The sequence below is a fragment of the Elephantulus edwardii genome, unplaced genomic scaffold (assembly GCF_000299155.1).
Source record: "Elephantulus edwardii isolate Elephantulus edwardi_28Jun2011 unplaced genomic scaffold, EleEdw1.0 scaffold00338, whole genome shotgun sequence".
Taxonomy (NCBI): domain Eukaryota; kingdom Metazoa; phylum Chordata; class Mammalia; order Macroscelidea; family Macroscelididae; genus Elephantulus; species Elephantulus edwardii.
The window spans coordinates 2,116,029-2,130,181 of record NW_006400088.1 but is presented as its reverse complement, the minus strand read 5'-3'; the positions used below and the strand labels follow the sequence as shown (position 1 = coordinate 2,130,181).

At 35.9% G+C, this 14,153-nt stretch overlaps 1 protein-coding gene across 1 annotated transcript in view; it reads left to right on the top strand.

Moving 5' to 3' along the window:
- FAM150A (family with sequence similarity 150, member A) overlaps positions 1-12,634 on the top strand; it is a 42,209-nt gene extending 29,575 nt beyond the window's left edge. The window contains exons 2-4 of the mRNA XM_006901609.1: positions 9,785-9,838; positions 11,460-11,540; positions 12,570-12,634. Of these exons, the coding sequence (XP_006901671.1) occupies positions 9,785-9,838; positions 11,460-11,540; positions 12,570-12,634 (200 nt within the window). The remainder of the gene's footprint in view (positions 1-9,784; positions 9,839-11,459; positions 11,541-12,569) is intronic.
- Positions 12,635-14,153: the final 1,519 nt, after the last annotated feature.

Here is a 14,153-nt window from a genome sequence, read left to right as displayed (position 1 = left end):
ACATCAGCAACAATATCCCTAGTACCACGACCCCTTCTAAACCCAGCCTGGACTTCCGGCAGTTCTCTGCTGATGTGCTGTTCTAATCGTTTTTGGAAAATCTTCAGTAGAATTTTGCTTGCGTGTGAAATCAATGACACTGTCACTCTAGGATTAGATTGTGTTATTTTTCTATTTAAAGAAGATGTTAAGTTAGATCATTGATTTTTCTTCTTTCTTCTTTTTTATGTGTGCTTATTGCTATGAGCTACCTCCTGAGGACTGCCTTACCTGCATCTCAGAGGTTTTGGTATGTTTTATTTTCATTTTCATTTGTTTCAAGGAACTTTTTAAATTTAATTTTTATTTCTTTTATAACCCAGTTGTGTTCTAGCAGAGAGTTACTTAGTTTCCACATGCGTAGTTTTATAAGTTTGCCCTCTTATTGTTAATGTCTAGTTTTATGGCATTGTGGTCTGAGAAGATAATTTGTATTACCTCAATGAGTGGAAATCAATGAGATAGCAAACAGAAAAATGATGGAAACCATCAATGAGACCGGAACTGTTTGATTTTTTTTTTAAAGGGTAGATAAAATTGACAAATCACTGGCAAACTTAACAAAAGGAAAAAAAGAGAGAAGACCCAAATAACTTATTTAAGAAATGATAGAGGTGACATCACAACAGAACTAGGTGAAATTAAATTTATAATATCAGAATACTAGGAAAAGCTATACTCTGATAATCACAAACCTAGAGGAGATGGACAAATTTCTTGAAACTCATGTCCTACACAGATTGACCTGGACAGATGTAGAACACTTGAACAGATCCATCACAAAAGAAGAAATTGAACAAACAGGTCATAGAAAGACTTCCCCATTTGAATTGTGTCTTCTCAAAATACTTGTATGCAATGATATAAATATACAATGGACTTCCAAAAGAACAAACAAATCTATCTTGAAAGAAGTACAACCAAGGTGCTTCTTAGAGACAAAGATGATGCCACTGCATCTGACATACTTTGGACATGTAATTAGGAGGAGTCAGTTCTTGGAAAAAGATATCATTCTGGGAAAGGTCAGATAAGAGAGGAAGACTTCAGTAAGATAGACAAAAAAATGTTTGAGCATGGCAGATGGAGAGGATGGCCGAGGAAAGGGCAACATTTTGATCTATTATTCACAGGATCCTTTTTGTTGTTGTTGTGTACCGTAGAGTTGGAACTGACCTTTAGATGACCCTCTGGTGGGTTTTTAGAGGCAGTTAATCTCATGGGAGGAATTGCTTATCCTCTTTCTGTGGAGCAACTAATGGCCTCAAACTGCAGCATAGCTGCAATTTCCACTAAGCCACCAGAGCTCCCCTCACAGGATCATTTCTTGTCTGAATGTAATAATAATAATTATATAATTTGGGAGCTATGTAGTGATATCCTCAGATCTGACTAACCAAATAGTTGAAAGATTAAGAACTGAGTGCAACACACCTTAAACCCATCATAGCCCTAATCATTTGTGAAGCATTTTCCTAAGATTGTTCTTAGGCCCTAATGAGTCAAGGACAATTCATAATGACTCTATGAACAACACATCTGTGCCTGGCTCTGTCCTGTGCCATCTGCACTATCTCTGTATGCTTAAGCCTATTGTGGTAGTCATTATGTTAATCCATTTCATTGAGAGTCTTCATATCTCTCTGTGACTTCTCCCAGCATGATGTCTCTCCCCAAGGATTGGTTCATCTTTTTAAAAAAATTTTTAAAAATATTCACTTTATTTTTGGCATTTTTAGTTGGTGTGTAAATTTGTATAGTCCTTGTATGAACTAATCTTCTTTGGGATAATTTTTTTATTGTTTTGCATACAATCATTTGTTTACATTGTTTTTCATTCATGGACATTGTGTGGTTGCTGTTTTTTCCCCCATCTCATCCCTCTACCCTGCAAGCTCTGTGAGCCTGTGATTTACCTTTCCCCACGCTCAGCCCTCATGCCCTCACCCTCTCCCACTTTGGATATCCATACACATCTTACTGTTATCCTTCTGTTTTTATAATAACAGTCTTATACAGTATTTGTTCTCGTGTTCCTGAGTTAGTTTATTCAGCCTAAATGCTCTCTAGCTCCTCCCATGCTGTACAGTGTTTCCCAAAATCATTGTTCCTGATTGCTGCTTAGTATTCCATCATGTGAATGTACAACAATTTCTTAGTTGAATAATTTGTTGATGGACATCTGGGCTATTTCCATGTTCTTGCTATTGTGAATAATGCTTTCTCTTGAAAAGTATGTCCAAACAAGTGAGGTAAAATTTTACTATCCTTGCCTCTGAGGAACACTCTAGCTGTACTTTCTTTAAGACAGATTTATTTGTTCTTTTTGTGTATTTACCATCACTACATTTTAAAGGTGTCAATTCTTCCTTATTCATTGCACAATTTTCAAATGCATGGAAAGCAATTGAAAATACCATGTATTGGCCTGAGTTTCCCTAGGATATAGCCTGTAATGTCTTTTATCTCACTAGAGTGAAAAAGGGAAGAAAATGAGTCAAGAATAGGACACTCTCAGTATCACCAAGGGGAGGGGGGAACACCTCACTAGGAATAGAGTCTATTCTTCTGGATCTGGGTCCCTGCAAGATGAAGCTCCTTGGAAAAGGGAAGAACTAAGATACACACAGTACTTTGAGGAATATGTGGCCTACTGATACTGAAGGAAACAAGATATCAGAGCGTGAGAGAAAGGAAGAGGGAGAGAAAGTGAGTGAGAGTAGCCTTCATCTAGAGCTGGCATCCTGATTTTGGATTTCCATCTTATTAAACTGTAAGACTATGCTGGAAAAATAGAGGGCTAGCAAATGAGAGGAAGGCCCTAATAAATGGATTGACACAGGGATTGTAACAATGGGCTCAAACATGATGGACATTTGCAAAGATGGCAAGGTTCAAATCTGTTGTTGGTAGGATCTCTATGAATTACAGTAACAACAACTGTAAGGGAATGCATTTCTGTTTGCTAAAGCTGTCCACTTTGTGCAATCTGTGCAGCAGCACTAGATTACTGAGGGAACACTGGTGATATATGGTTCGTAGAGAATTGTGCTGGTAACTCAAAGGGCACCCTTCTCTGGAGATATGAATCCACAACTCTGAGGGAGCAAGATATCTCTCCTTGTGTGTGCAACCTTAAAACCCCAATAAAGGATCAATGATGAGTGTCTGTTATGAGTCAGTTGTGACTTGATAACAATGAGGGAAAGATAGAGAGAGGCAGGGGGCAGGGAAAGGGAGAGAAGAAAAAGACGTGGGAGAGAGAGGGTGAGAGAGGAACAGGAAGGGAGAGAAAGGGAGAACAAGAGGAGAGAAAGTGGGGTGAGAGAGATATGGATTACATCTCAATGCCAGGAAAACAAAGATTCTTACCACTGGATAGATAGGCAGCATCATGATGGATGGAGAGGAGATTGAAACTGTCAATAGCTTCATCATGCCTGAATCCACAATTAACACCCTTGGTACCAGCAGACAGGAAATAAGGAAACACATTGCACTGGGAAAATCTGCAGTTAGAGACCTTTTCAAATTATTGAGGAGTAGTTATGTCAGATTGATTCAGACCATATTTTCCAAGTACTAGTTATGCATCTGAAAGCTGGACAGTGAAGAAGGATGACAGAAAAAGAATTGACACATTTGAGCTGTGATATTGGAGAAGAGCACTGAACATCCCATGGACAGCCAAGATAACGAACAGATGTCTTGGAGAAGGGACAGCTGGAGTGCTCTTTGGAGGCAAGACTGATGAGGCTTCGCCTCATATTTTGGACATATTGCTAGGAGGTGCTATTCTTTGGAGAAGGACGTAATGCTGGAAGGGTGGAGGGTAGGCAAAGGAGAGGAAGATCCTCAACCAGGTGGACTGATATGGTGACTACTGCCATGAATTCTTGGGGGTCAGGCAGTGTGAGGATAGCACAGGATAGAACAGGGTTCAAATCTTTTGTTCATAGGGTTGCTGTGAGTCATTCTCAACTTGAAGACACCTAACAACAATAACAATCACAAGGTTCCACACGACATATGGTCTTATGAAACCTATTCATAAACTAAGAAGCTGTTGTCCGAACAGAGTAAAGGAACACTGCATGGTTTAAAATTAAGAAAGATGTGTATCAGAATTTTATCCTTTCTCCATACCTATCTTTATACTGAACAAATCATTTGAGAAACTGGACTCTGTGAAGAAGAATGTAGCATCATGATTGGAGGAAGACTTATCAAAAACTTGTCTTACACAGATGACATAAACTTGCTTGCTGTATATTAGAGGAGGACTTGAAGCCCTTTCTGCTGAAGTATTTGATATAGATTACAGCTCAACATCACGCAGAAATCTTTACCAGTGGACTGACAGGAAACATCATGATAGATGGAGATTGAAATCATCAACAATTTCATCTTACTTGGATCTACAGTCAACACCCTTGGTACCAGTAGTTAGGAGATGTATTGCATTGGGCAAGTCAACTATCAGAGACTTCTCTAGATCATTAAGAAGCAATGATGTCACTTTGAAGGCTAAAGTACACCTGCTTCAGACTATGATCTTTTCAGTCATTTTGCTATGCATCTGAGAGCTGGACAATAAATAAGGATAACAGAAGAAGAATTGATGCCTTTGAACTATGATGTTGGAGAACTGTGCTGAACATCCCATGGACTGCCAAAAGAATAAACAGATATATGTTGGAGAAAGTGTGGCCAGAAAGTTCCTTGGAAGCCTCATCTCATATATTTTGAGCATGTTGCTCAGAGGAGTTATTCCTTGGGAAGGGACTGTTTGGAAAGGTGGAGGGTTAGCAAAAGAGAGGAAACCTTCAATGAGATGGATGGACACAGTGACTATATCATTGGGCTCAAGTGTGTCAGAGATGATGAGGATGGCACAGGAGAGGACAGGGTTCAGATTTTCTTCATAGGATCGCTATGAATTATACTTGACAGTACCTAACAACAATAACAAAGGCACCACATATCTGAATGTATTTATGTAAGATGTGAGAAAAGGCATAACTGCTCGGCTCAAGATTGTCAACCTCTGTAACTCAATTCCTGGTTGCTATGAACATATTTATATAAAAATGCATGTGACTGTGTCTCAGAATATCTTTATGTACAAAGATAGGTATGGGGCTGTATTTGGCTCTTGAGCCACAGTCCACCAGGCTCTGAATGATGGATGCTATTGCTAGCTGCTGCACAATGAAGTGAAATGTTGCCAGGTCCTCTCTCATTTCTGTGATTAGCTGTGGAATCATTGTGGTTCATAGGTTTTGGAAGTAGGTTACCTGTCCTCCTTTATAGTCCATCTTAGATTGGAACTACTTCTGAACATTTTTAGTGTAATTGAAAATGCAGACCTCCACTGACAGATGAGTTGTGACTGTCCATGAGGTATACTTGCCAGGAATGTAACCCAGGCCTTCTATATTGAAGGTGAGTATTCTGCCACTGAACCACCAATGCCTCATAATCCTTGTCCAATTTTACTTGGATTTATTTTCCTCCTGTTGTTATTGTAGTGAGATTAAATGTTGCTAACTACCTACAAGGAGAGAGGAAATGGTCAGGTGGAGGCCATTAACATTACATGGCACTTGAATGGATGCTGGAAACCCTTGACCTCACCCCAACAACAAGAAAAAGAAATCAGTACTTTAGTGGGTTTGTATTGTTCAAACCTGTGCTGTTCAAGGATAGGCTATGGATTATGCATGGATATTGCTGTGCAGAAAGTTACTGCGCATCAACCCCCATGGTGTTCAGGGCTTTTCTATATCATTTAACTTGGCATATATATTTGTCTCTTCCGTCTGAGGAACTCTTCCCATCACTTCATACCTAAATCTCTCTTACTTATAACTTCAACTGGTAAAAATCACTTCTTTCCATTCCCTGAATTCTCTGTTTCATTTAAATCAATGTTATATGGTCCTATATTCCTATGTCCTTATGTGGTGTTTGTTTTTTGAAATAAAAATGAAATGTATTGAAAGTGTGGTCCTGTTAAGGTGTACAGTCTCAGGAATCCAGTGGAGGGTCGTTGTGAATTAGAATCAAAAAGTGTAGGTTTTGTAACCCAGTTAAAGGCAATGATTGTATTTTAGAATTATCTAATATATTGGTGGTTAATGAGTTGTGCCTCTGACTCAAAGATAGGCAGTTTGAATCCACCAGTTGCTCTAAGGGAGAAGATGAGTAGTCTTTTCCTGTGCAATTTGCTGCCTCTTAAAACCTGCTGGAGGGTCAGCTATGAGTTGGTTCCAACTCAACAGTATATAACACCACCACCACCACCACCAATTTATTTGCAGAGTTATAGACTGTTTCAAATTATTTTTAAAATTTTTTTATTTATTTTAATGAAAGTTTGCAAAGACTTTGGATTTCCATTCATTCATTGTTACACACTTTCCTCCCTCCCTACCCCCGCTTAGTTCACATTTCTCTTTGAAAATTTACCCCCACCCCCAAGTCCACTCCTCTATGCAGCTTTATGCTCCACTCTTGTCATGACAATAATACCTAATCATATATTCCTCCTAAACAGTTCTCTCCCTCATCTGTTTCAATGCAGTATACATTATTTATCCCCTCTTAGTTTCCTCCCAACTCTGATGTCAGTCCCGCTTTACAACAATGACATTATGCAGTATTTGTCCTTTTGTGACTGAGATATTTCATTTAGCATAATGTCCTCCATGGTCACCCATTTTGTATATTTCATTAGTTCCTTATTTTTAAATGCAACATAGTATTCTATCGTGTGAATATACCACAGCTTCTCTATCCCTTTGTTGATGGACACTTAGATTGTTTCCAACTCTCTGCTATTGCGAACAAAGCAGCAATAAACATGGGTGAGCATATATCTGCTGAGGTGGCAGTTACAGTTTCTTTAGGGTATATTCCCAGTAGTGGATTTGCTGGGTCAAATGGTATTTCTTTTTCCAGCGTTTTGAGAAAGCACCATACTGCTTTCCATAGTGGTTGCACCATTTTACACTCCCACCAACAGTGAATAAGAGTTCCAGTTTCTCCACAACCTTGCCAGCATTTGTTTGCTGTTCTGTTAAATTTTGCTATTCTTACTGTGGTGAGATGCTATAGTTGTTTTGTCAGTCTGCAATTCTTTGAGCAACCGCCAGTTAATCTACCTTTACCAGAAAAGTTCTATTGAACAATTTAATTGTTATGTTACATAAATAAGATATGTCCTTGTCTTTGAGAAGATCAAAGTATTGTAATAGAAACAGACCTTGCAATATATAATCATTGCAAGTATAACCATTGATTATATAAAAGTTATGAAATGTCTCGTGGGGAAGTATAAGAGGGAGTAATTTCTTTAATGTCTCATGGGGAAGTATAAGAGGGAGTAATTTCTTTAAAATATATCATTATAGCACTTAGTGTCACCATTGTGCCAAGTTTATTAATTACAGTTATAGCCTAAAAAGCTATTGGAATGAATTGTGTGTAAAGTTTTAGAAGATGCTTTGATCCAAGCTCATACATGGACTTATCTTTTGGAAATGGCCAAGTAAGGCTACTTTGCCTTATGGAGTCACAGCACCACAGAAACCAAATGTTGTAGGTGCATGCAAAATGTAGTTGTAAAAGTTTTCTGAGTTCTGAACAAGTATTGAGGTTGGAAGTTATTGAAGAGAGAACTGTTGCTGTAGTTGTGTGCTGTCGAATGAAACAGAACCGACTCATAGCTGACCCTCCAGTGGGTTTTCAAGGGCAGTAAATTACACAGGAGATTGCCCTCCTTTTCCTGCAGAGCAGCTGGTGAATTCAAACCACATGCCTTTGGGATTGCAGCAACCACTTCTTACCACTTTCCTAAATGTGTACATGAAAGTGTTTCCTGTTCACTGGTGCTTTAATTTTCTGTACTAGTTTTAGGAATTTATGAAATAAAGTACTCATGATCAAACTAGGGGAGCCTAGGTCAGCTCACCCTGGGGAACCTTCCTCACTGTGAGGAGGGAAAATGTCCTCATGCACTGTACAGATTCTTTAATTTCTAGAAAGCAAAAGACTATGAAACTTTTACATTTCCATTCCCAAGGCTTGGTCCCCTCTGCATGTTACCCAGGTAATGTGTTGGTTTAGGGGCACTACAGGGAGCACTTTTATTTGTGTTATGTCTGATGTCCCTAAAATCAACCTAGAATGGCTGTGTAATGGGTTAAGAATTCTGCCAACACATATTGAGACTCAAGTATTAAAATTTGTTTTCTTTGGCTTCTAGATGGTATTTTTATGATTTATATTTCCTGAATGTTGTGTTTTTAGTGAGTACAGTTAGATTTTTTTAAGTAATATTTTATTGTGTTTTTTTGTGGAAAGTCTGTATGGAAAATTAGATTCCCATTTGATGTTTTGTATACACATTGTTCAGTGATGTTGGTTACATTTTTTCCACAATGTGTCATTACCCTTTTTTTTTATGGTACTGATGACTATATTGTATATGGTCTTCCACTCAACTTCATATGTCTCCATTATCCCAATTTTTCTTCCCCATTTTTTTGCCTTTCAGAGTACTCATAAAATTATATTTCTTTGCAGTTATATTTTTTCAAATTGTATTATATATGCACAGAATATCATGCTCAAAAGTATGTTTTGGCTTGTTTGCTCTGGATGTGGTGGCAAGAATGTATAACAGAAAATTGAAGAAAATTTTGGAGGAAAGATATAGTAAGAAAACCTCTAAGATAGTTTGGCTAGACTTTTATTAATATAGGTAGACAGAGTAAATTTTTGGAGACAGACTACACAAAACTAAGAATTGGGTGTAGTGGTGACAGAAGGAGGAAGTCAAGCAGTGTTCTTTTTTCTTTTTTTTTTACTAGTTTATTTACACAATTCTAATACAAATTTGAACAAATTCTTTCAATTTCCCTCACCCCTTCACCCAAGAAATTGTATAATCCAATGATTAACCCTCTCTTTCCCCTGTACATCCTCAACTCTCTGTTTCCAGCCTCTCCCACCCTTCCTGGATCCTTATATTATTTATACTATACTATAGTTATTCTACAATAATGATCCTAGTCAATATTTATCCTTGTGAAACTGAGTTAGTTCACTCAGCATAATGCTCTCCAGTCCCTCCCAAGTTAGGTAATAATTTACAAAATTATTGCTCCTGCATGCTGCATAGTATTCCATTGTGTGAATGTACCATAATTTCTCAATCCATTCATTTGTAGTTGGATATATGGGCTGTTTCCATGTTCTTGCGATGGTGAATAATGCTGCTATAAACATTAGTGTACAAATCTCAATTTGTGCCTCAGTTCTCATATTCTCAGACTATATTCCAAGTAGTGGAATAGCTGGGTCATATGGAATTACTTTGTTCAGCTTTATTCTTATTTTTGGTGTGAGTTATGGATGGGTAATGATGCCATCATTGAGATTGTGGAGTATAGAGGAGAAACAAAGATGAAACCTAAAGTCCAGCTATGGCCTTGCTACTTGTAAGAATTTGTAGGTATTCTAGAGACACAGATCAAGCTATCAACTCTGTTGGATATCTGGAAACCCAGTGCATGACCAGGGCTCTGGTACAGAGTTGGGAACAGTGCACAAACCACCATGAACATGTGGTTAGTGGTTATAAATATAGCATGTTTATCAGAATAAACACACACATGAACATTTTTAAATGGTAGAAATGTACTCGAAAGTTCTAAAGGTTTTTTTTTTTCCTTTTTAGGAATATTTCCAAAAGATTTGAACTTAAAAGACAAATTTATAAAGCATTTCACAGGTAAGTATATAATTTGCCAGTAATTCAATGAAATAGAAAGATTATATTGAAATTATTCTGTTAGGTACTAAGAATAAATAAATAAATGCTTGTAGGAAACTCATGATTAATTCAGGTATAAGGAAAAATATTAATTTTGCCCATAAAGAAAACCACATCTTGATAAGTAATACGCATTTGAACAGAGTTTTAAGGACACAGGAAGTAAAATATTTTGCCAACAAAGTCTTAAAGAAGGTATGATATTATTTAAGTTGGGTTGCAGGACATGAAAAAGATGCTTTCGGGCAAAAGAAACATTTGAGTGCAAAAGGAATCCTCTGAGCAGGACAGGAATGTATATAGTTTGCTGTGGAAGTGGCAATGTGTATGAAGTATGGTCAGAATAGGTAGGGCTGGGTGTAACCGCTGGGTTAGAAAGTCTTTTAAAGAGGGAAGAAGTAAATTTTCCTATCCCATTTCTTGAAAATAGATTGAATGATCTTTCCTGACTCTGTTTTGTATTTCATTTCATCTTTGTGAAATATTTACATCTCATTCTATATCCTAAATTCTAGGATGTTATGTCTTACTGAGTTGGAACTGACTCATATCTGACCCTCCAGCAGGTTTTTGAGAGCAGTATATGGCACTTAAGGAAACAGTCCATCTTTCTCTTGCAGAGAAGCTGGTGATTATGAACCACCTGACTTTAGGTTGGCAGCATATCTCTTTACTATCAAACTACCGTTGTTGTTGTTGTTAAGTGCCTTTGAGTCAAATAGGACTCATAGCAACCCTATGAACAAAAGATCTGAGTCCTGTTCTATCTTCTCACTTCCTGACACATAAACTACCATTAGATTATTTTAACCATAATAGTTGCTCACACCTCTCTCTTTCTCATCATCCAAGCTACCTTTTACTGTTTTATATCTCAGATGTATGATCTGGGAAATGTCTCACTTAAAGTCAAAGGCCATTTTTGTCATTTAACCTCAAGATTAGTGGAAGAGAGAAGGATAAACTCTCTGGTTCTGATGTTGAGTACTTTCAGGTATATGGAGTAGTCTCCCCCTTCTCTTCCTTCTATTAAAAGCAGTATCCAGATGTGAGGATAGAAGCTGAGATAGCACTTTCATTAGAATTATAGGGCTATGTTACAGAAGTATGCAAATCCCTTCTACTCCAAAGTAGTTCTTGACATTAAAAGATATGTATTTTTATAATTAGACCACAGAATAAAGGTCTTTACATATAAATGCAGATTCTTTTGAAAACTTGGAAATAGAACATTGAAATAAGTATATTTTTATTCTTCTCATCCATTTGATATATTCTTTACCATTCTTTTCCCCCTCCCCTGGGCTAAAGCATTATCTTAGCTCTTCCAAATAAAGTTTTAAAGTGAAAGATTCTGTGTGTGGGGTGCTGAAAATGGATTTAGGTTATTTATTTAGCAGACTGAAATTCACTCCCTCCGGTGTGTGGGTAGGTAAAAGAGCTACAGACAAGCTCTTTTAAGGGCATGGAAGGGTATAGATAACTACAGTTATATTATTTCCATCCATAATATGGTAGCAAACTTTTTTTGGCAATCCATTCTTGTGTTTATAATAAGCATTCTTTTCTCATCCAATAGGGTCAGTCACTTTGTCCACTGAATGTAGCAAACAATTCCATCGACTCTATTACAATACCAGAGATTGTTCAATACCAGCTTGTAAGTAGTTTGGGGCAGCTTTTAAAAAAAATAATTTAATCTTCATCCAGCAATAAATGCACATTATTTTAAACATCAAGTATTTGAGGGTAGGAAGTAACAGACTAAACATTGTATGAGATGCTATTTATAACACTGACAGTACTTAAGGTCTATGTGTGTTGTTGGAACTATAAGGAATGAAATAACTTTCTAATTGAGAATATATCAAAATCTGAAAATAACCAGATTTCCTCGAGAATCAAAATGTTTGTCAGAACTAACATTTTATCATTTTTCAAATTCCTTGGCAGAATGAAGGTATTTATCTTATATAAAAGAAAAATGAAACAATGGCTATAAAAATGTCAAAATACACTCATAAATTATATTAACTTTTTAATGTAATACTGTTTATACAATACATACTGGATTTTCCCAAATAATTATAACATGTGCGTTAAATAAAGTGCTCATGGATCCTTCTGGGAACTTAAATGAGTGAAGTTAATAGTAATAGCAAACATAATACTTAAATGATGTAATTCAAAATGTACCAATCATGATTATGTGTGGTAATTCAACAATATTAAGTTGGTTTTAAAAAAGAATCTAAATGCTCCCTTTTAAAGAAGTGCATTTTAAGTGTTTTCTTTTTAATAAGATTGGTCCAGTTAAGGAATATTTAATTTTATCCAGAATGGAAATTCAGATTTATTGTATTTTTTCCAAATGATTTGTATTAAGTGAATGAAGAAAATTCATCACGTTGAATTCAAATAAAAATAAATTAACTACTATGGTGAGGAAAGTGCAGGTTCTGGAATCCATCTGTTTACTAGTTATAAGAGTGTTACCACTCTGAGACTGTTTCAACAGCACTTACTTCATTATGCTATTAGGAAATTAATGATAAAATCACCTAAAGGCCTTGATTTATTATGTGCTTATTATTAGGTTATAGTGCTTGTTTTTAGAAAATCCATAATTAGTGTAATGTCTCCTACAATTACAGCTATTTATGTAATATATCTTTATTTTTTTTTCTAGACTACAAAAGGTGTGCTAGATTGCTAACAAGATTAGCAGTGAGTCCATTATGTATTCAGACTTAGAAAATGTAACTTGTAAGTATGTTTTTTTAATTTTGTATAATATCCTAACTTTCTTAAGAAATGGGGAATACTATTAAAAGTAGGGTAGTAAGGAAGAGGATATTCACAATATCTAGTAAACTTAGCCTGTGAGTTTTTTATTTAGTATTAAAACCTTGTCTAAATATATAAACTGGTTTTATTGAATTATAAACATTTTTTTGTAATGATTGAATTAAATGAGATAAATAGCTATTTGATAGCCTTGCAAGTCCTGAGTGGATTTTTTAAAAAGAATTTAACAATTAATATTATTTTATTGTTATGTAGAAACACTATGAAGAGAAATATTGGTGAAAATTTCTTTTTAAGCAAAGTATATCTTTCCTTAACTGATAAGAAGAAACATAAGTGAAAGTAGTCTTAAAAGTTTTGTTATGCAATCTAGATAAGAAACACTAAAAATGTAGAAAAATTTAAAGAATGAAAATTGTAATGAATATGAAATCATTATCTGTTCTGGTCTATTGCTTTTGCCAGAGTGAAATGTTTTTATTTCACTGTTTTTATATAAAGTGTTTTTATTTCACAGAGTCAATGTTTTTATTCTGGTTAAATGACCAGGGGAAAAAATAGTGCAATAAAGTATTTGTACTAAAAAACTCACAGCCACCAAGTTGGAAGCAACATCTAGCAGACCTTCCATTGAGTTTCCAAGGTTTCAAACTGCAAAGGAGAAGATTCTCCATGTTTCTCCCTCAGAGACTCTGCATTTAAACTGCCAGAGAGGCTCAGCCTTTGGATTAGCAAGCAGTACAACTTCCTATAAACTATGCTACCAAACTCTTAAGTATTTTTAGAACCTTAAATTTAATGTGTTTTAAAGTTTATTGACAAAACTAGAATCATGCCAAAGGCCTAAAAGATCTTTGCAAAGATTGTTGTAACTGATAATTCTTTATTAGGGATGTTGTAATATTTTTTGGCAACATTTCAATATCACAAACAAATCCTTTTAAGGAAATTCTGGTTCCTGAACTTGTTAAGATTGAGCATTGATGTAGTGAAGTCACAATAATCAAGAAGTGTTAGTATCTTCAATTGGCCAACATTTTCCAATGTGTCCCAAATAACTACGTGGAGATTTACTTATCCTATCTCCCAGATTTATTGTGACAATTACTGGAATAACCCTGACCTTATGTTGTTACAAAAGTCCCAAGAGACTATCATGCTAGACTGCTAACTGAAAGAGTGGAGATTCACTGAGAGGTGCCTAGGAAGAAAGGCTGTGAATAATATACTTTTAAAAACACCAGACAGTGAAAGCCTATGGAGCACAAGGCTTTTCCATGAGGGAGAGCTAACTTGACAGCTGGCTTATTGTCACTGCCGTTCTTACTTTAAAAAAAGCTATTAATGTATATTCATAATAATTAGTACTATTAAATTTGCATATGAATAATTTATAAATCATTTTTTCAAGATCATGAAAATAAGTTATATTAGTGTTTAATGGCAAGACACTTGAATCAATTAC